This window comes from Calypte anna, chromosome 12, assembly GCF_003957555.1.
Source record: "Calypte anna isolate BGI_N300 chromosome 12, bCalAnn1_v1.p, whole genome shotgun sequence".
NCBI classification, from domain to species: Eukaryota; Metazoa; Chordata; class Aves; order Apodiformes; family Trochilidae; genus Calypte; species Calypte anna.
In genome coordinates, this window is record NC_044258.1 from 3,512,796 (window position 1) to 3,534,201 (window position 21,406).

The 21,406-nt window shown below is 41.3% G+C and overlaps 1 protein-coding gene across 3 annotated transcripts in view; it reads right to left on the minus strand.

The window, feature by feature from the left end:
* The window catches only part of IQSEC1 (IQ motif and Sec7 domain 1), a 329,109-nt gene that overhangs the window by 251,760 nt on the left and 55,943 nt on the right, over positions 1-21,406 (minus strand). For all 3 annotated transcript variants that reach the window (XM_030458205.1, XM_008498935.2, XM_030458207.1), the window contains exon 2: positions 6,738-6,767. In XM_030458205.1, the coding sequence (XP_030314065.1) occupies positions 6,738-6,767 (30 nt within the window). The remainder of the gene's footprint in view (positions 1-6,737; positions 6,768-21,406) is intronic.

Here is a 21,406-nt window from a genome sequence, read left to right on the forward strand (position 1 = left end):
CATTAGTCAAAAAATTAAACTACTAACAGGCCTGAAGAGCCTTTATGGACAAGTTCTAAGCAACACCAGAGCTACAGAAACAGTTATGAGAAAGTTTGAGCACTTGCAGTTCTACCAATTATTCACTTTAGTACGTCTTACTAATCCTTCACATACCATTTCATAAAACCATTTCCAAGATAAAATTGTAATACAAAGTCTTGGGGGAAAATAAAACAAGTCTGGTATTAATTCTTACAGATAAGCCTGTACTCCTCTAGTGGAGCAGATATTCTAGTTGCATATAAAGAGGAATGCTGGCACAAGATTTCAGAAACAGATACTATAGACCTCATTTGTTTTAATCAGCTCCAACAATATTTGAAAAAAAAAAATTACAGCTGTTTATTAGTAGCAGCTTCATCTAATTCTAAAATGTTAGCAAGAAATGTGTGTTAGTAAAGAGAAGATCTACTCAGAAAATATTACTCATCTTTTAAAAATGCCCATACACTAGTGCTTGCATCCCTAGGCCTTCACTACTTTTATCATTTAATCTACAGCTAGAACTTACATTTCACTAATTTCCCAAAAGGTCTCTGAAGTGAACAGTTAAACACAGGGCTGCAGCTTAAATCTCATGGGCAAGCCATTGGGACTGAAAGGAGAAGATCTGCTCAGTGCTGTGTGGCTGACCCAGTGGAACAGGTCCCTCGCCCTCTCTCTGCTCCTCCTCTGTCAGGTTTTCAGCTCAGCACAAAGCTCTGCTGCCTGGAGAGGGCTCCTGGGGCTTGGAGCCAGTCACAGAAGTGCTGGCAGTGCTGTGCTGCTCTATTCAGTCATCCTCACTTCAAGGAGATTGCTGTGGCACATCCTCTGCCTTAGCAGCCTTGCATTACATGGAGGGGTATCTGCTGCACTTAATCCAGTAACTCACAGTCCAAAACTGAAGCACAAAGAGAGGCTGAGAGAGTTGGGGATGTTCAGCTTGAACACAAAGCCTCCATGGAGACCTTAGGGCACCTTCCAGTACCTGAAAGGGGCTACAGGAAAGCTGGGGAGGAACTTTTTATGAGGGCATTGAGTGATAGAACAGGGAGCAATGCCTTTAAACTGGAAGAGGGAAGATTTAGGTCAGGCATTAAGAAGAAATTCCTTGCTGTGAGAGTGGTGAGCTCGTGGCCCAGGTTGCCCAAGGAAGCTGTGGCTGCCCCATCCCTGGCAGTGTCTCAGCCCAGGTTGGATGGGGCTTGGGGCACCCTGGGCTGTGGGAGGTGTCCCTGTCCATGCAGGGGGTTGGGAATGGATGAGCTTTAAGGTCCCTTCCACCCCAAACCAGTCTGGGATTCTATTAATAAAAGTAGTTATCCCAAGGAAGTCACTTAATTCCAAACTACTTGGCTGTGGGTACACAGAGAGCAGATGGTGTGGGTGAATTGCCCAAGGGGAATTCAGAGATCACAAAGAGAGCAGTGATCTGAGCACTCTGTACTGAGACTGCTCTGTCAATTCCACCTCAAACTCCTGGAAATGTATATATGTTACACACACTGCATGTATGTCACACACACTTGCCATCTGATTGTGAATTGCACAGGATGACAGATCTTTAAGAAATAGGAATAAGTTCTGCCAATCTTATTTCCCAATAAGATGACATAGATACAGTTTGGAAAACCTGATGGATGGACTGCTGTCCTCACATGCTGAAATTCAGACTGAGATTATGTACTTTTAAAGCCACTGGCAGCTCCACAGCTAGCTCAGATACTAAAAGGTGTTTCCATGTATATTATTTCTGGAAACTCAACCCACTTCACTCAATTGTAGAGGGTCACCTGATATTTATGTTGAAATCTATTGGAGGATTTATTATTTTTTTTTTAAATTAATATCAAATGGTGATTTGAGACATTTTAAGGACTGGTTAAGAGCTGCAGAAAACTCTTCATGGACTGATTAAAACCATTCAGAAAAGGCCCACTTTACACGTAGCTGTTTCTACTGCAAAGCAATACTCTTGAAGTGGAAAATTAGTTGTACAGCCTGTCTTTAATTTCCCCAAACCTGTACTTTGCAGGTTCTAGGAGAGGAAGCTGAGTCACACCATTAAAATAGATTTACTGGGGTAAAACAAAAAGAAAACCAACACAACTTTGCTCCCTGCTCCCCATTCTCCCTGGCCCAGTTCCTGATGTTTGCTGAGGTCTGTTTAAGAGCCATCCCTCCCACCCAGCATCAGACTGAGAGCCTACAATTCTTTCCTGAAGTAAATCAGACAATTACTTCCCTGTTTAATCTAATGTACTTCTTTACAAATAATTAGTCTTTTTGCATCCCCCTCAACAGGCACAAAACCTTCCACATCCTCCATCTATTTACATACTGAGAATTAGACTCAGACTTGTCTTTTCTCCACAGCTAGTACTTCAACTGCCCTTGGGTTTTCTTCTTTTTTAAGCTATCCTCCCAGCTCCCCTCTCTCCATTCACCTATTTCCTAAATTCCCTGGGTATTCACAGGACATCACACTTCTTGCCAGTAGCCTTGGCCTCTCTCAGTTCTGGAACCCCACGAAGCTCTTGCTTTTATGCAGTACTGTCACTTACAGCTTACCCCACTTTGCACTTGTTTTCTCCTGTACCATGCAGCTGGGAAGGAACAAAAAAATCCTAAAAAGAGGACAGGTCAACTGCAGTGGTCTGCCAGCAGATGAAGGTCTGATTGCAGAGAAGGGCTGTGGGGTCAAGGGCTGAGCAGTGCCCTGTGCTGCAGAGAAAGGCAGGGATGCTTATGATGAGCAGCTTACTCAAATGTATTCCATCTCAACTACTTTACTGGAAAAAAAAAAGCTGCAGAGGAATATCTGGGGAAATGCTTAATGAAATCCTATGCCTTTAAACCAGTCCTGAGCAACCTGGTCCACTGGGAGGTGTCCCTGCTCATGCAGGAAGGTTGGATCAAGATGATCTTTAAGGTCCCAACCCAAACCAGTCTGGGATTCCACAAAAAGAAGGAACAGAATAGGTGTTGTTTCTGGGCAGGTTTTGGAGGTTACTGATCTGAGTCCCTCTGTACCTCACACACTGCTTGAACCCTCTGTCCTTTTGTCTTGGATTCATTAAGCACACAAAGTCCATAGTAGAGGCAAGAGGAATATCTAGTTACTAAACCCTGAGACACGGTATCCTTGCAGACTTTGATATGATAGATTATACCACATTTATACATCCTTATCTGTAGCTGTCAGGTCATACTGCTAAATATTAAAATTGCTCGTGAAACAAATTGCATTTTCTACTGAAAATATGTGAATAAAGACAGCTAATTAAAAAGGACCATTGCACTGACAATTTCATAGCTCACACTGTTCATATGATCACTACATCCGAGAATGCAAAATGTTCAAAGCAATTTATCACTTTTAATAGATTTAGAAAATCTATTCATTTAGGCATGAAAATTACATGGCCTTCACCAAAAGAAAACTGATGCTAGTTTATTACAACACAACAATTTTAGGGGCAGGAAGAATTTTAAGGGCTTGCACAAGAGAAAGGATAATTTATTATTTTTTGGCACAATGAGAAAGCCAAGAAAAAAAAAATTATGTTTCATCATTGGTGATACCTAGAATCCTATTGCTTTCCTGCATTGAGCTCATCTCTGCATAGTTAGATTCAGTGTTCATTGCATTTTAGAGCTCTTCAAAACACCTTTTGTCTGTATTTTCATCCCTATGACAAGTGATGCAGCTTTAAAGCTACTGAAAACAAATCCAACGAGGCAGTAACTTTGAACAACAGTATAAAATTGGGCATGACTTGTACAAGATATTTCATTCCAGAAGCAGAAAAAACAGCTATTCCAAAACAAGTCTTGGTCTAGACTCTGATTACACTCACTCAGCCGTGTGAGACTGAGCTGCCCCAAGGTTTCCCAGTCCCACCCACACCAACCAGCTTGGCACCAGGCTCCTGTGGTCCCACCTATGTACCACAGCTCTAGGGGGGAAGGGAGGGAAGGCAGAGACAAACCAAGCAAAAAAAAAAAAAAGCAGCAGGCTGGGGCTGGTCAGAGCAGCCCTGCTCTCCAGGTCCATGCCCATGGCACTCCAGCACCAGCTCTGACCCACACTGAGAGCAAGAGACTGAGCTCCTCTCTCTGCAGCTGCTAGGAATGCAAAGAGAAAAGGGATCACTGCACTGCCTCACCTAATACCTCTGTGGCATTGGACATGAGAGAAATCATCTTGCTTTGATGTCACAAGCCACTGATCTGCCATTCAGGCTGAGATAATTGAGGATATAGGTTTCTAGAGACTGAGAAATACATGTCAGATTATCAGCCATCTGATCTACAAACAACTGCCTGACAGTAAAGAGGTAAAAAACAAATGGTTGCATCTCAGAATTTATTTTGAATAATCCCTTTAACTTAAGTGCTAATGCTAGTTGGAGCCCAGCATTACAATCCATACTGATACTTTTGCTTATTAACTGCAAACTGAAGCCCTCATCTCAGTCAAGATAGTATCTGTCCAATTAATGCTGAGACAGGGCATTTATTCCTGGCTTCTCACCTCCTTGCAGCTCCTTACTGGACTATTTCATGGATTCAGCTGAACAGTTTGGCAGAAGACACTGGCACAGGATACTCAGCATACTAATTTGGAGGTGTTTTGGTGATATTTTTGTGAGCAGGAATGATGATTTCTTCAGAGTTTAAGCACTCTCCCCTAGACTGACCTCATAATTCAATTTGTCATGATTGCATTTCATCTTCATTTGCCAGAAATAAAAGCAAATAATATGAAGCAAATTAACCACAAGGTAAAGAAGCTACTTGAACATAACTAAAGAGCAAACTGACCAGGATTTTAGGCAGGAGGAAACAAAAGCCCCTCATCTGTGACACTCCACCTCTGCTCTGAAGACAGTTCAAGAGAGAGCATGGAAGGGCAGGACTGAAGGAGCACTTGGAGAGGTTTGTATCTCTGCCTCCTGCTTGAGTTGCCTGCTCCAGCACTCATCTGTTAGCCTAATTTTAGGCTATCATAGAAGTCTGGAACTGTCTTGGAGTAACTCCAGTTCATGCTGAATAACAAAATTAATTCAGTGAACAGCCTCCAAACAGATTATATCAGCCTTCCAAGACTCATGCTGATTGCTTGCAGAGAACACATGCTGCTGAGTTCCACCTCCCAGCCCTGCAGCCTGGATACAGCAGAAAAATGCCCTGTGCTGGACTGCCAGCTCCTCCAGACACACCAGCTCTGAGCTGAGCCTTCCTTTAAGGTGTAGAAATTCTCTGGCAGAACTTACTACCATTACTCCAGCAGCCTGGCAGCCCAGTGCCTTAGCTGCTCACTCAAATAACATATGCCCCTGAAATGAAATAAACCCAGATTATTCAGATGTGTGCTAGGAGCAAGGGCCAGAGTTCTATTAATGTTTCATCTTCTGCACCCAAACCAGATCTGAAGTAACCAGCTTTCAGCTGGGCCTAGACACTACTTCAAAAATCTGAAATGAGGTCTCTAGCAGATGAACCCCACTCTCACCAGCAGCAGGGAGGCCACACAACCCCACCTGAACATCCCAAACCCACAGGAGCCTCAGCAGCTCCCACCAAGGATCGTGAGAGGCTGAAATGTCACCTCACTTCCAGTGCTGTAAATGCACATGCCAGGTGGTTTGCAGATCAGCACCAGCCCTTCCACAGCTTGCCAGCACATCAGCAACTCAACTGGGAGTTAAAACAACCCAAGGAATAACATGCAGGCACCTTACTACAATCTTACATAGGGCAGCTGGTGATTTAGCTCAGTTCAGTTGCTGTGTATTCAAATGTGCCATCAACTTCTTCCATACAAGTTTAGTTTCAGGTCAGTGCCCTTTTTTATTTTATTTTTAAAGAAATAGACCACAATGTCTTTAGATGCAGAGTCCTGACAATGCCCAAAATGAGGTGGAGGGTATCATGGTCACCATATTGCAAATATTTCAGCCCTTGTTATCATTGGTCACACTCCTTGAGAATCAAGCTGTCTGCTTAATTGTAACAGTCTAATGGAAGTGAAACACATTTGGATTCAAGATTGTACTTAGAAACTATTTCAGTCCTGTTCAGAGCACTTTCACAAGCTCTGTAAGTTTCACTCACACAGCCACACTTTCAAAGTAAGTTTAAAAAAAACCCTGCCCTTGAGGTACCAAGTATAAAAACCTAAATGAATATAAAATACAATACTACAATAGAATACTAAATTAATATAAAATACTAAATGAAAGAACTGGTGATTACATTGTTTAAATTCTCTGAATTCAAGTGCATATTGAGTATTGAAATAACAACTCAGTGGAGTCTCACTGTCACCTACAGAAGAGCAGACTCCAAGAAACAAGCACATGAACTTCTCCCCAACACAGGTTTTGCCCACAAAAACTGGCAGGCAGCTGGCTCACAGCTTGGCCAATGCAACAGCTGAAACAATTGAAACTCTCTATAAATGATTTTTTGCAATTACCAAAAGATACAAGTTTTTAACCGTATTGGAGATAGAAGTGTTCAAGAAATGTCATGTTATCTATTGCTGAACTTCTCTAAGGTAGATGATCTTTTATTTATTTAAATGATGATCTTATTTATTTAAAATACAAATGGCATGCTAAGTAGAACCAATTAAAGAAAAAAGGCACTAAATAAATCTGTTTCTATTGCTTTATCAAGACAGCAAGAATACAATCTGCACATACCTTAGACTTCTTGAGCTTTCACCTTCAGACCTGCAAAGTAATAAACAAACTGTTAGGACAAAATTAATATTAGCATTTATAAGTCAAGTAGTCTAAAAATAGTGACCTTCTGATTCATTCTCTCTTTGTATTTCAGTTAGTTTTCCTAAAGCTGCTTGTATTTTCCCTACTAATGCAACATTTAAAAAAGAAACCAATCTACTTAGGTTTAGAGCAAACCTACTGGAAGTTTAAAACCAGTTAACAGCTGAAATCAGTAAATGCAATAGTAAAATACAAAATACATGCTGACACTCTCCCAACCCTCCAGGAAGACCTTCTGTAAACATGGAATAACACAGGATTTATGTTCCATGTTTGCAAGTGAGTAACACCAGGTTCTGACATTCTAGAAGCAGATCAGCTACTTTTTATTCCTTTTGTAGGTTTTCTTGACTCTTTAGTTGAAGAGTTCATAGGCAAATAATTTTAGGAATCTTATCTCTAGACTTATTAGGCACTACTCAGAAGGAGCTAAGATTTGCAAATAAAAATATTTTCAAATATTTAAAAACCATGCTTGGCTGAATTATGTAATTGTGCAAAACCAAATTAGATGTATGTTGATGTTACAGAAGCTTCCATAGGGCATATTTTTCTCAAGGTGAAAATTTTATCATTAAAAACTAGAACAAAGCCTCTCCCTATCCCCATCATTTTTGAAATAAACAAATTTATGTCATTCATACCAACGTTTCCTTCTCCAAAGAGAAACAGAAGGTTAACACACCCAAGAGTTCATGAACAAACAAAATCCAGAACACATTTGACCATCTGGCCAATTCTTTTCCTTCCCCACCCCAAAACCAATCCAGCCCCAGTGCTACAGAAACCTTAAATACAGCAAAGCAGGAGATTCCAGGGCAAAACAGCCTCAAAACACCCATTCCATCTCATAATCTGAACCCAAGTAAAAAGGCAACCAATATTTACTTGCAAACTCTAGCACATAAGGGACAATAAACTGGAACCAAATTCACCTCCTCAAAATAAAAGGCAAATATTTTTCTTTAAGAACTAAAGACCCTTCCCTAGTTTGATTGAAAAATAAAAATAAAGACCCACTTCTTATCACACTAACTTCAACTGACAGCTTGTGTATTATGCCAAAGGCAGTAGAAAAACTTATGGCTATTAAAAGTTTCGTAAGTCTATTGCCAAGAAGCAAACACTGTTCATATCCAGGGATCATAATCAACTCAATCTATGGTAAATATAGGTACAAAAAATCGCCTTTTTTCTCCCCTCTATTCATTACACACTGTAATATTATCTTTATTTTCAAGCTCAAAGGATGATTGTAAAAGCACAAGCCAGCCCACCCCTACAAAGAGCCACACAGCTCTAAGGGAGCTCCCAGAAAATGGGTATTAATGCCATCACTGTTACCAATAGATGGATTTTATTTCATATTAAAAAGATTTTGTAAACCAACAGAATGGGAAAACAACCCCCCAGAACTACACCCAGAGGGCTCTAAAACATATATTTAACAGATGACATTTTGTCAGTCCCTGCTAATGAAGGCCTGATAGCAAATGGCTTTACTTTCAGCCGTAGTACTTTATTTTATCCAAAATAAATGAACATATGTCCATGTGCAATAATTGAGAAGTGGTCTGCATTTCCCCCCTGGCACCCTGCCCTCCTGGCACAAGCAGTCTGACACCCATCCTCACATAGCTCTGAATGCACACAAAATGGAGCAGAACAGAGACATCAGAAATGATTGGCACAAAGCTAAATTCTAGCATCCAATTCAAAGCTGACACAGCATTACTGCTTCATTTTTTAAGGCCTGTCTGGTTGCATTAAGTTGTTAGGTTTTTAGATACACTTACATATTCTCATACACAAAAGAGAACTTTAAACAAATCAGCTTTTTCTGCATGATTACCTTAGACCTGGAAGTTACAGGAGCACAAGGGAAGGAAGAGAAATGAACTCACCTATGCATCCCCTTGAGTAATGAAAAAATTAATGAGACAAGTGGTTCAGTGATACCTCCCTCCCTCTCCATCAGCTCACCAGAACCTTCAGCAGGCTCAGACAGTTGCAGGGTAGGGCTGGGCCCTGGCAAGCTGCTCCCAGCCAGGACCCAAGGGCTCCCCCAGCTCCAGGACACCAAAAGTGGGGGAAAAAGGACCATCAGCCCTTCTACTTTTAGGATCTCCAAAGGTAAAAAAGTTGCTTAATTTTGCAAATGCTAAATTTGCATTTTCAAGGCTAAGATTTACTGCAGTAAATTTTGAAGAGTTATTCAGTGATGGTGAATTTTACTTGAGCAATGAACACTTGGCAGGGCTGAATGAAGATGCTGCTGAAACAAAGTGCTGCTTGTAGTTCAAAATAAAACATTAGGTTTTCTTTAAGCATTCTTTAAAAGGCAGAGCTTTGGATCAATATTTAACATTTCTGCTTACACTGTAACCACAAGCCAAGGAGCTTTGTATTATTTTGGTTCCTTTTCACCCAAGCAAAAGAAATGAAACCATCACTGCTGAAACAAGGAGAAAGATGAAAATATATCTGGCAATATATATTATTTCTTAAAGAAGAAGGGGCTAAACCATATATAATTTATTCTGTGCTACAGTATTTTATTTTAAACCCAATTAATTCCATTTAGATATCTAAGTTATATAAGTGATGTGGTAAGTGCTGTGCAACTTTCTCTAAGACTTCTCCTCCTATCTCTGGCTGGTTTCCAATATTTCATCTTGAGAACAACTAAATAAGAACCTACACATCCCATTGAAATATAAGTTTGTCTTCTTCCTGACCCCAGGAACTTCATTCTCAGTAGGAAATATGGCTAAACACATTATTCTTATAACTCAGAGTAAATAGAAGCAGAAATGACTTTGCTAATAGCAGTGTTTATTGTTATTCCACTGCAAGCAGAGAGGCCAAGAGGAACATGTACCATCCTAATAAACCTTGATCCAAAAACCAAACAAACCCCAGTCCTTAAGCCAAAGCAATAAAAAAACCCCCCTGAATTATTTTAAGTCTCAATGAAATACTGCCATCACCTCCCATCTGTCAGTCCACATCTGGGAAAACCAGATTCCAGGAAACATCTGCATCACCAAAATGACTCACTGCCTTTTACTCTGCAGCCCCAAGAGACAGTCTCCACTATCCTCCTGGGAACACACCAAGCAGGAAAATGACAAACCAAGTATCTTGGCTTCTCATTTGTGACTCGGTTGGAAGCTTTTCAACAAACCAGTCTTGGTGGGATGTTGTCAGCTCATAAAAATTGAAGGCCATTTACAGGAATACCACAGTTTTGAAGAAATTTTTGATAAAAGCATGAGAGAAATGCCATTCAGCTTGGCAATGGGAGAGGTGCCTCTTCCAACCACCAAGTCTCCTGTTCACTGAGGTGAGAGCAGGGCCCCAAGCCCCAGCAGCAGCACAGCTCCAGAGACAGAGCTCAGTCAGTGACTTGTCCTCAAAGGACTTTAGCAAATCTTTGATTCAGCCCAGCAGGAAATTTTCAATTCTCTCCATTATCCCCCCCTCTTAAAGCAACAATAAACTAGCTGAAATTCTCATGTCATCTCTTCTGTTGTTTACAGTCAAAGCCATACTTAAAAGTGAAGCAGCACAATCACAGAATCATAAAATTGGCTGGGTTGGAAGGGACCTCAGAGATCATCAAGTCCAACCCTTGATTCACTACTGCTGCAGTTACCAGACCATGGCACTGAGTGCCACATCCAGTCTCTTTTTAAGTATCTCCAGGGATGGAGAATCCACTACTTCCCTGGGCAGCCCATTCCAATGCCGGATCACCCTCTCCATAAAGAAATTCTTTCTAATATCCAACCTAAACCTCCCCTGGCACAACTTGAGACCCTGCCCTCAATGCAAAGCTGCTTCCACAAGCATCTTCAGGACCAGCTTTCCATCTGACTCATGAAAGTAATTATGTTCAAAATAAAATATTGTTCATGATCATTATGGCATATAATAGATATATAGATGATGTACACAACTACCCCTGCAACAATTCTGAGCTTGGCAGCTACTTTACTTGGGCAATGAGGAGTTATGACAATGTTCTATAAAAACAGATTACTAAGAAAGTAAAACCAACAGTTTTAAAACTCTGTTTGTTTAGGATTCATGTTCAGGATGAAAAATTTTGCTTTACGTGGCTGGGTAGAAAACCAGCCAAGAGCAGGACTGAAACCTCCCTGTAAAAGCCCACAAAATGGGCAGGGCTTTACCAAGAGCTTCTGAGCCTCCCCCCAGCCATGTGCAGTAAGCCAAGCCACCTCTCCTCACCCATTCAGAGCTTTCAGTCCCAACACAAGACAAAGAACTGGGTAAAAGCCAAGGTTTATAACCCCATGTCAAACTTCCATGCTGAATTATCATACTCCATCTGAAATACATCCTCTTGCAAGACACAAGAACTAATTTTATTTCAGGAGACTTACCACAGGGACAGGTAACCATATATTAAAGAGCACTATTTTTTTTTTTTTTTTTTTTGAAAGGGAAAAGATTGAACCTTTCTAGAGCAATACCAGAATCAATACATTTGATTAGGCCTTGCTTTGAGCACAGAACTTGCCTCAAGACAGAAATCCACACCTGTTACTGGTTGTTCTGTTGAACTGTATTAAGGCTCCAGCATCTTTAATGCAGATGAGCATATTACTTTTCAAGGAAAAAAACTTCAGAGAGAATTCATTACTGGTGCTATAAACAATATTATTTGTATCACATGTAGGCATTAGCACATTTCAAGATAAAGTTTCTATAGGTTTATGTCATGAGTAGCAATTAAAAAAAAAAAAACAAAACCCAACCACCAGGTAGATGTTGCCACGAAACTTTCAGCCCCACCTTAGGGCTAATCAAGCTTCCCAGGATTTTTATGTCAGTCTACTGTGCCTGAATGATCTTATGTTCCCCTGTGGACCATAACAGATGTGCAATACTCTGCTAAGAAATGCTCTTATTCCAAGAGTCAAGAGTCATCTTGCTTGCTTCACAACCAGGGGCCTGGGGATGCCCAAGCTCCCTGGGGGCTGTGCCTTCCCCCTCCTGCTCAGCAGGGGAGAGCAGCAGCAAAGTACAGCACAAGGTGCGTGGCAGCACACAGATGAGGGATGGGGATTTGCCTTCCCCCAAAGGGGTTGTTTTCCTGGACTCTCTGTATTAAACAGGGTCAAAAGAATCCCATTGGGCTGAAGACTCTTGAAAGAAGTGATAGAGTATTAAATACAGCAAAGCCAGTCAGTAGCATTTTAGCAAGGTAAGTTTCAGGATGAGAAAAGTAATTCCTTTTCACCACTAATTACAGCCCTTGCAGGAGGATTCTGCTGTTATGCATAATGGAATGAAGGAAGGAGCACTTGGTGCAAAACCATGCTCTTGGGCCTGCCCATCACAGCACTAATTAAAAGAATAAATCAATTACAGAAGTATGGTCACTGCATTGCATTTTGATTTACTACTGCGACAAAAACCACTGTCTTGCTCAGTAGGAAAACTGCTATTTTCATGGCTAATTTGAGAACAGTGATGTCTAATAGTCTTTTTGTTCTTTTCCATTGTGAGGAAATCTAATGGCCACCTTGCATACAGCACTGCCATTTGATTCTGCACTGCACTGGACAGCATCTCTTAACAACTTTCTACAGCAGAGAAAGTTTTCTTTTGGGCACTGACAAGTGCCCCCTGATGCACATCAGGGTTAGGAACAGATGCTGTTAGTAATGAGCAATCAAAGAGATGTGTAAAGTCAGAATAAAGGTAAGCTTAAAGATGTCAAAAGAAAAACATTGTGGGAAGAGCTTCCCTACTGCAATGCCAAGCAAGGATTTCTCACCACTTCACTAGAGCTGTGCTTATCAACTCAAGTCACCTACATACTGAAAATAGGAAAAAGCATAAAAAAGTAACAGAAAGAGATCAATGTCCCACTGATGTAATTTTTTTTTCCCAGACTTAAACTGCTAGAAGTGCTCCAATGTCACACACCAGAACCAATATTTACTTATTAGAAGAGAAAGGTGTGAAGTTTGATTTTCATGAACATAAAGAGTTTGACCTCATGATAACTCAGCACACTGAGGACTGGCATGTAACAAAAAACCTTCAGAGCTGGCACCACATCTTTGTCTGTTGATGCTCCTTCACCAACCAAATAACAATTGCACATATTGCCTGTAGAATCTCCTACTAAAAGGCAACAGAAGTTGTAATAGCATCTCTGCATCCATCTCTTCCACCCTAAAGGTTTTGGGAATTGAATAGGAGGCAGCTAGCAGTGACCAACACATCTAAAATCCCTCATTAAAAGCAGAGCTGCATGCTCTGGCACCACTGGACACAGTACCAGGAACCCAGTGGCTCCTAGTGAAGTCTTTCCTTTACCATCTTTTCTGGTCCTACTGATCAAAAAGCCAGCCCCTGCCTCTAAGGCTTCATCCCAAGAAACTGTGGTTCAGCTGGAGGTAAGAAACTGCTCACCTTCCCCTTACTGGTTCCCCTCTCTCTCTGTTCGTGCATCATCCCAGTTTTGCTTTGATCCAGCCTTTTACTCAGGAGTAATCAGCTTACAAACCTCTCCTGCCTGCTGCTGAAACACATGTGGGACACTAATCCATCAGCATATGTAAAATGAGTAAAATCTGGCACTGGACAGGCCCAGCAGCTAACCAGCATCACAGCTGCTTCAGTACCACTGGAATGATGGCGTCAGCAATCATGTGAAGTTTTTATTGCACATGGTGGGAAATGCAGAACCAGAGCTCAACAGCAGTAGATTCCTAGTTTGCAGCAATCTTCATTTCACAAGTCTCTGGCTATCACAGGAACTCCTTGAAGCATAAGGGGAGAGTTGGACCTCTTAGAAAGAGGACCATGTCCATAGGGGAGTTCAGCTAGGGAGCTACAAAAAGCTGACCCAGCAATATTTGTAGACTCCAGATCCTCTGAGCCCAGGAAACAAAACTGGTCATGCCAATTGAAACAGCCAAAACCACCAGTTGAAAGCTGACTCAGAGCTGTAATGAGAGGAATCAGCATTTATTCCTCTCTGCCCTGTAGCCTGTGGGAAGGAGATACTATTTTGGATGCTGGACCTTTTGACAAGCAGCCATAAGCTCCAGCCAGGCCAGCTCATGTCTCTGGATGATCCAAAGATGCTGTGAACTAACCAGCCTGGACCACACCTGCCTCGCAAGAAAACTATTACATCAGTCATGGATGGGCTCCATAATTGAGATTCCTGCACCCCAAGCAGCCAAGTCAGCTTGAAAGGGTCAACATTTATGAGATGCTTCGCTTTTTTTTTTTTTTTTTTTTTTTCCAATTACAGGAAGACTAAGAGCTGTAAAACTTCACCTCAGGTATTTTACAGTCTTTACAACTGCTGCCTGAAAGCCTTCAGACTCATACTGCTGCCCCACTAACAAGCAAGTCTGGTAAATCCTGTTAAGTGAAAAGGGAATGGGTGGTGGAACAAAATTGCACTATGGTAAAATCCAACTCCCTGACGTTGGAAGGTTTGAAGGGTGACTCCTTCCACACTTTGGTAGTGGGATCACACAGCCCACAAGGCAGGAGATGATCCCTAGGATGCTGTCCTAAGTTGCTAAGATCCACCTCCAGTTCTTCCACTGGAAAGTTAAAAGCTGCATATGTGTCTCTTTCCCATGCAGTTAGTGAAAAATGTCACCATGGAACAATCCCAGCCAGGGCAGTGAGAGCTTCAGGAGAAGCAAACACTCTGTGTTAAAATCAGACCAGCTGTTTCACTTTTCTCTTCTTGCCCTTAAGCAAGACTCAATCCATGGTAGAATTTTCTAAAATACCCTCTCCAATTTCTAGTAAAAAAATTAAAATCTGTATTTTGTACCATATCATGTGTAGTGTAATAAACAATGAGCTTCTAATCTGGATAAATTCTCCTCCTGCTCCACAGCAGATATGAATTTTGAATTTCTCTGTGTTAGCAGCAGTGGGTGAATAATGCTGTACTCCTGATTACTAAACATCAGCTCTACTGGCTTACACTTATACCAGTGCAGTAGTTGCAGTAGGATGGTTGTTCTGCTACACGAGAGAAACAAAACAGAGGAATCAGTAACAGCTGACATCCCTCAGTGGTTGATGGAACTGTATCTCAGAAGTTCATGAATGCACTTTCAGTAACATCCATGTATATTCTACTCATTATATTCTTACCAGATGTACAGCTTTGTATTGTATCTAGCACATGAGGAATCTTTTTCCAACCCAGTCCATTATTTCTTGTCTTGTTACATTGCTTCTCATGTCCAAGTGAGGAGACACCTTGTCCTCAACACCATTAAACCACACCCATCACAGGATGCATGGCCTTCCAAAAAAATCCATAGGGCTTACAGAATCATAGAATACCTTGGGCTGGAAGGGACCTCTGAAGCTCATCCAGTCCAACCCCCAGCAGTCAGCAGGTCTCCCTCACCTAGATCACGTTGCTCAGAGCCTCCTCAAGCCTCACCTTGAGTATCTCCAGGGAGGAGGTCTCAACCACCTCCCTGGGCAACTTCTTCCATTCTTCCACTACCCTCATTGTAAAGAATTTTTTTCCTAACATGCAATCTAATTCTGCCCTTCTCTAATTTAAAACCATTACCCCTCATCCTATCAGTCCAGGCCCTTGCATTCCTGTAGCCCCTTCAGATACTGCAAGGTTGCTATTATTATCAGTATAATGGTATCAACCTCATGCTAAGGCCTCAAGACTATTTGTCACTTTGAAACACAGGAAAAAAATATATTTGATAGTATCCCATGTTTCTTAACACTGGTTTCATACTGTGATGAATGTATGGAAACCTTTATGCTTCATTATTCTTAATGCTTCATGCACCAGTCCTCTGGGTACCACTCTACTGCCCATACCTGCTGTGTACACACAACCTCAAAAAAAACCCACCAAAACTCAAATATGTTTTGACTGCAGAAAAGCAGGAAGAGTTGAGATGATTTCCCACTACCAAAACTGACAAAAGTTTCAATTTAAGTCCCAAACAGCACAAAGCCCAAATGCCTGTCAGAACTATATCTAAACCAAATTTGGGCTGAAACTTAGACTAACGGATTTCAGCAGGGGTCATGCACAGAAGCACATCAGCTCCCACATGAAATGGCATCATGAAGATAAGTTAATTCAAGGGTAAACACATGAATCACTACCTGCAAGATCCAATGTAAGTTGTACAAGAAGCATTTTCAGGCACCCTTTTGAAAGAAAGAAAAAACAAGAAAAAGAAAAAAAGAGAAGAAAAAAAAAAGAGAGAAAGAAAAAAAATGGAGAAAAAAACAAAAAAACAAAACACAAAACAAAAACAAACAAACAAACAAACAAAAACCCAAAAAAACAAAACAAAAAAAAAAAAAAAAAAAAAAAAAAAAAAAAAAAAAAAAACAAAAAAAAAAAAGACAGCAGGTGTCCAGTTGCCCTTGTATTCCGTAGAAACAAGGGAGATAATTGCCAGTAATGCTGCTGGAATTGCTCCTGTAGGACCAGCCCAGTGTACCTACTTGTAAACAGAGAATTACCAGGTTATAGCACTTCTCCCCAGGTGCACTGATATAAAACACTGCAATGAATTCTGCTGTGCTAGGGAGGAAGGAGGTGTTACAACAAAGAGTTCTGTGTTAAGGCACAACATACACCTGACTGCTTAAAAAGGATCTATTTGATAAGTTTACCAAATTGAATATTAGACCTGCAACCATCAATTAACAGTGTTTATGGAAACAGCACGGTACTTCACAAAGAACATAATTAATCACATTCATTTTGTCCCATATTTTCTTCAACTCCTATTAAATAAAGTAAATCATTTCTTGCTATCTTAAGAGCATAACATTGCCAATGCCCATTTTTTAAATACAGACCTCCCATGTGCAGTCTTCAAGGTTCTGCCTGCCTGCCCTCAGATATGTGGGGAAAACTTCCATCCTCAGCACCATCTTTCCATGCCAGCTCTTGGAACATATCGTGTGCCAGTGGCTACCAAATCCTCTTTAGTCCTTACAAAGCCATCACACACACAAATTCCAGTAACCATGGTGAGAAAATCAATTCTAAGTGCAAGCCTGGACAGGAACACTAAAAACTGCCCCTTCCTCCAACAGCAGATTATTTTTGTCTTTTAAAGCTATGCTGTTAAACCCAAGCAGGCAGGAGAGGTTTCTCCATCCCTGAGCAGCAGGAAATGTCTTTGTCCCACAGGTAACTTACTCCATGCTCTGAGAAACACCATGGCTGTGCAGCTACTGGCATAGGGTCTCCTTAAAGAAATTATTATTTCTATTCCTGGGTTGTCTGCAGCCACTGCTCTTCAGGAAACACCTATTTCCAGCTCTCAGCAATGTCAGAGCAGGATCTGGTGACAATCCCAGCCGGGTCCTATGGCTCAGCCACCCCCTGTCACACATGGTGCCCTGCTTTGGGCCTGCCAGCAGCCAGGCTGCACCTCACCTCCCCGCACTCTCCCTGCCCAGCTCGGGCCCATTTTTTTCAGCAATTTAGGTTCTGCTCTTCTCTTGATCCCTGCAAATAGTTTGAAGCAAGGGGCAGGACACAAACTCACCAGTTCGCACCACAAGCAGCCTCCTCTCCAGCTCTCCCTCAGGCAGCCTCTGAGCCTCGGCCTTCACACACCCCCTGACTCCAACCCCTGCCCTGCAGAGAGCTCAAAGGGGAAAACACAGCAGCTCAGAGGACAGGGAACTGCTTGAGAGAGTCCAGTGCTGAGTCAGGAGGGTGCTGAAGGGAGTGGAGCATCTCCCTGATGAGGAAAGGCTGAGGGAGCTGGGGCTCTGCAGGTTGGAGAAGAGGAGACTGAGGGGTGACCTCACTCATGTTTATAAATGCATAAAGGGAGAGAGCCAGGAGGATGGTGCTCTTCTCAGTTATGCTCAAAGACAGGACAAGAGGCAAGGGATAGAAGCTTGAGCATTGGAGGTTCCAGATAAACATGAGGAAAGGGTGAGGGTTTCACTGTGAGGGTGAGGGAGCCCCGGCCCAGGCTGCCCAGCGAGGATGTGGGGTCTCCTTCCCTGGAGACATTCCAAGCCCAACTGGATGTGTTCTGTGTGACCTCCTGAAGGTGACCCTGCTCTGGCAGGGGTGTTGGACTGTGTGAGCTCTTGAGGTCCTTTCCAAGCCCTAAATTCTGTGATTTCGGTCAACACAAAACTCAGTGTACAGGAAGGGAGATGCTGGTACCTCCATGCAGTCAAGGTGCAGCAGCTCTTCCCAGGGAGCACATGAATACTGAAGGAGCAGCAGTCTAAATATAAAGCAGCTGAGAAATGTTTTTATGTTTGTTGTCCGTCTATGGAAAGGCAGGCAATCAGGCCAGAGGATAAATTACAAAGCAGCTCCCGTGCTGAGTCCCTGGGCAGCCTGGCACGTGCCACAAAAGCAGCAGCATCTCCAGCTAGGAGCACTTCTGGCAGACAGGCTCCTTCCCAGCACAATCCTTTATGTGCACTACAGAGCAGGACAGAAAATGATCCCAGAAACAGAAAATACAGCCAAGCAGAACACAGGGAGAGGTAGAGAAGCTTTGTTTAGAAAAGTTTTTCCATTATCCTTCCCTGCAGCAGGTAGAAGTCAGGCTTTTGTGAAATTAATGCCTCCGGAACAACGTGTCCCTCTGCTAAAAAGGCTCTGCAGTTCCCACTTGCTTCACATGAAATCCAGCCCCAATACCCCGTTCTCCTGAGATTAAGCAATTAGAATCCAAAGTGAAGCCAATTCATGATCTAAGTAAGAAAATTGCCAGAGAGCCATATGGAAGGGAGGTCAATATTTTGCTTTGATAAGCAGGGGGTGCTCTTAAAGTTAGAGTCAGAATGAAGACTTGGATCTGAAGAGATGATTAAAATATTCTGGGTTTGTTATCTCTCAACACCATTTTACCTGTTGGTTTTTTTCCTCCCTTACTGTTCAGTTGTTCGTAATTTGGACTTACTTACTAAAAAAGCTATTACAAAGCTTGAAACAGTGCATCTGCTTGAATTCAGATTGGAAGGACATCTCATTCTTATTACATTAAGCATTTTAGAAGTAAGCCAATTCCATTTTTTCCCTCTGCAGCTGAACCCTTTCAAACTGCTCATTATTTTACCTCTGACCTGCAGACTTCACCCCTACCACAGTTCAGGAACTGGTAACTTCACAATCAAAGTTCATTTAAGATATTCCTTTACAGCTCAGAGTGAAACTGATTTTTTTAACAGCTAGGGAAGTGACAATGCAACATAACCTCAGAGGTAATGAAGAACTGCATAGGAAATTTGCAACATACAACTGCACATCAGAAATCTCTAAGCAAGCTGAATGATAGTGACCACCTTTGCTTTATGAGTTTTTCTGCAAAATTAAAAAAGTGTTTAGAAGCATTAGCATATGGTATTTCTCTGTGTTGAATATATCTACATAAGGTGTTACTCTAGCTTAAATTAAGAGTGACCATAAGTGGCAAATGCCTAGACAAGATTTCTGCTTGCCTTTCCCTTTACAGGTAAGGCCTAACAAAGAAAGAAAAATCTCCTTCAAACTGGATTTTCACTAGAGAATACATCCTCTTATTTAAAAAGAGTTTAAAATAGCAGTTAAGAGCAAATTTCAATGGCTTTTCAACAGTAAAATACTTTTCAACAATAAAATACTCTCCTATAAATGTCCTAGCCTCTAATGGCAACTAAATGCTTTCCAGAATACCTACAGCAGAACACTATCATCTGTTTAGCCTCTAAACATCCAATCATCAGCCGTAAAAACTTAGAAAATTATCAAATCAAGCTTCATCTTTATTTGTATCAAGCATTTGTATTACCCTGAACAAAATTATCAGTCTTCAGAGGGCTGCTGTCAAAGTATCTTTTATATATAGATGTGGATCAGTTAGAGTGAGTAGCCAAGAAAGACTTCAACAAGAATTCTACACATGGAATTTATGTCTTTAATCCTGAAGCTTGGGAGGCCATTACAACTCTGCACTTTCATTTAAGACAAGATCTCACTACACTTATTTTATAAGGAGAGAGAAGAAACTATAAAACTTCTGGAGATGTAGCTGGTGTCAATCTTCCCTCACAGGAATTAATTCAGTCATTGATCCAACAATAACAACAAATTAAAAACCAGCATCTGAAACCTCCCTGGGCAATTTAAATCAAAGCAAGTATTTTACAGATAAAATGTTCAGTCTAAATTAATCTCAAATCTTCTTTCAAAAGAGATATCTGTACAGTAAATTCTACACATAGGTTATTGGAAGACTGATACATTATTAAAAGTTACATTTAAAAAATAAAACGGTGCTTTTAGAGGCCAGATAGATTTCACACTCAGATGGAAGTAAAAGCATTAAACCCTTAAAAAGTACTTAACCTGTAGATTAACCTTAGAGTCTACACTGGCATGTGGAGACAAAAAATTGCTCCCAGTGGACTTGTCAAGGCTTTCACTGGGAAGAGACATGTCACCACTCATGACAGGAACTGTTTGACATTCCTGATCTTTTTTGTTTAGAAGTTTAAGTCCTGACCATTCTTCAATAACTGACTGTATTAATTTGCCCCTCAAGTCAACCTGATTTCAGAGGCTGCATGGCTATACCTATTACAACCTGGGTTTTCTTGCCACTGACATAACCCTTTTCTCCAACCAAGACTAAATTAGAAAACCTGAAAAGATGAAGAAAAAACAAGTGCATATTCTAGTACTATAAATCATTAAAAAGATGACACAAAGAATAAAAATTAAGTCTTAGGTTGTTCCATCTATCTACTCAGTTAAATCTTTTAATGCACTGTGATTAGTAACTATTAAGTCTTTGCATGCAGAAATTTAAAAATGCCCTGCTAGAAGAGGAACACTGCTAGACAGGATTCTTGGCTTCTCTTGAGGTGCCTGGAGGCCTCCCTTTCAATTATAAGGGCTGTACTTACAGCTGATGCTTTTCTTGCTATTAGTCAGATTCCATCTGTCCCAGCCCTGCAGTGGTTATTGACTGAGCCTTCCTCAGTGTAAAATGCCCTTCCTGAGATAATCTTGAGGTTACAATTTCTTGACATTATTTTGCACTGGATGAAGTAACATAGCACAGTTCTTATCTTCTTATGAGTTTTTGGTGAGGTTTGTTTTGTTTGAGGGGGTGGTAGTATCAATTTAGTTTGTTTCAGATATTCAATTTTTTTTCTTTTTAAAATCAGCCTGCTCCCCCCCAAATGCAAACCTCAGTATGATTACAACTTTCAAGAAGAGTTTTAACAAGTAATCCATTCAGCTTTTCAAAGCATTACTTCAAATACCTTTTTATCCCCTCTAAGTGCTACTCAAACATCTCTGGGAGAGCTCCCTGTACTATCAGCTTTCCATGGCTTCCCCCAGCTCACTGTTTGGTGTTTCCAGTTGCCTCTTGACACTGCGTTTTTCCTTGAGCTGGAAGCCTTTCCAAGAGCTTATTCTGACCTAGACACAACCAATGAGTTTTAAGAGGATTTTTGTTATTGTTAGGGGCTTGGGGTTTTTTTTAGTGGGTCTTGTTTTTAAACCCTACAACATTACAAAGCCAATTCACACATTG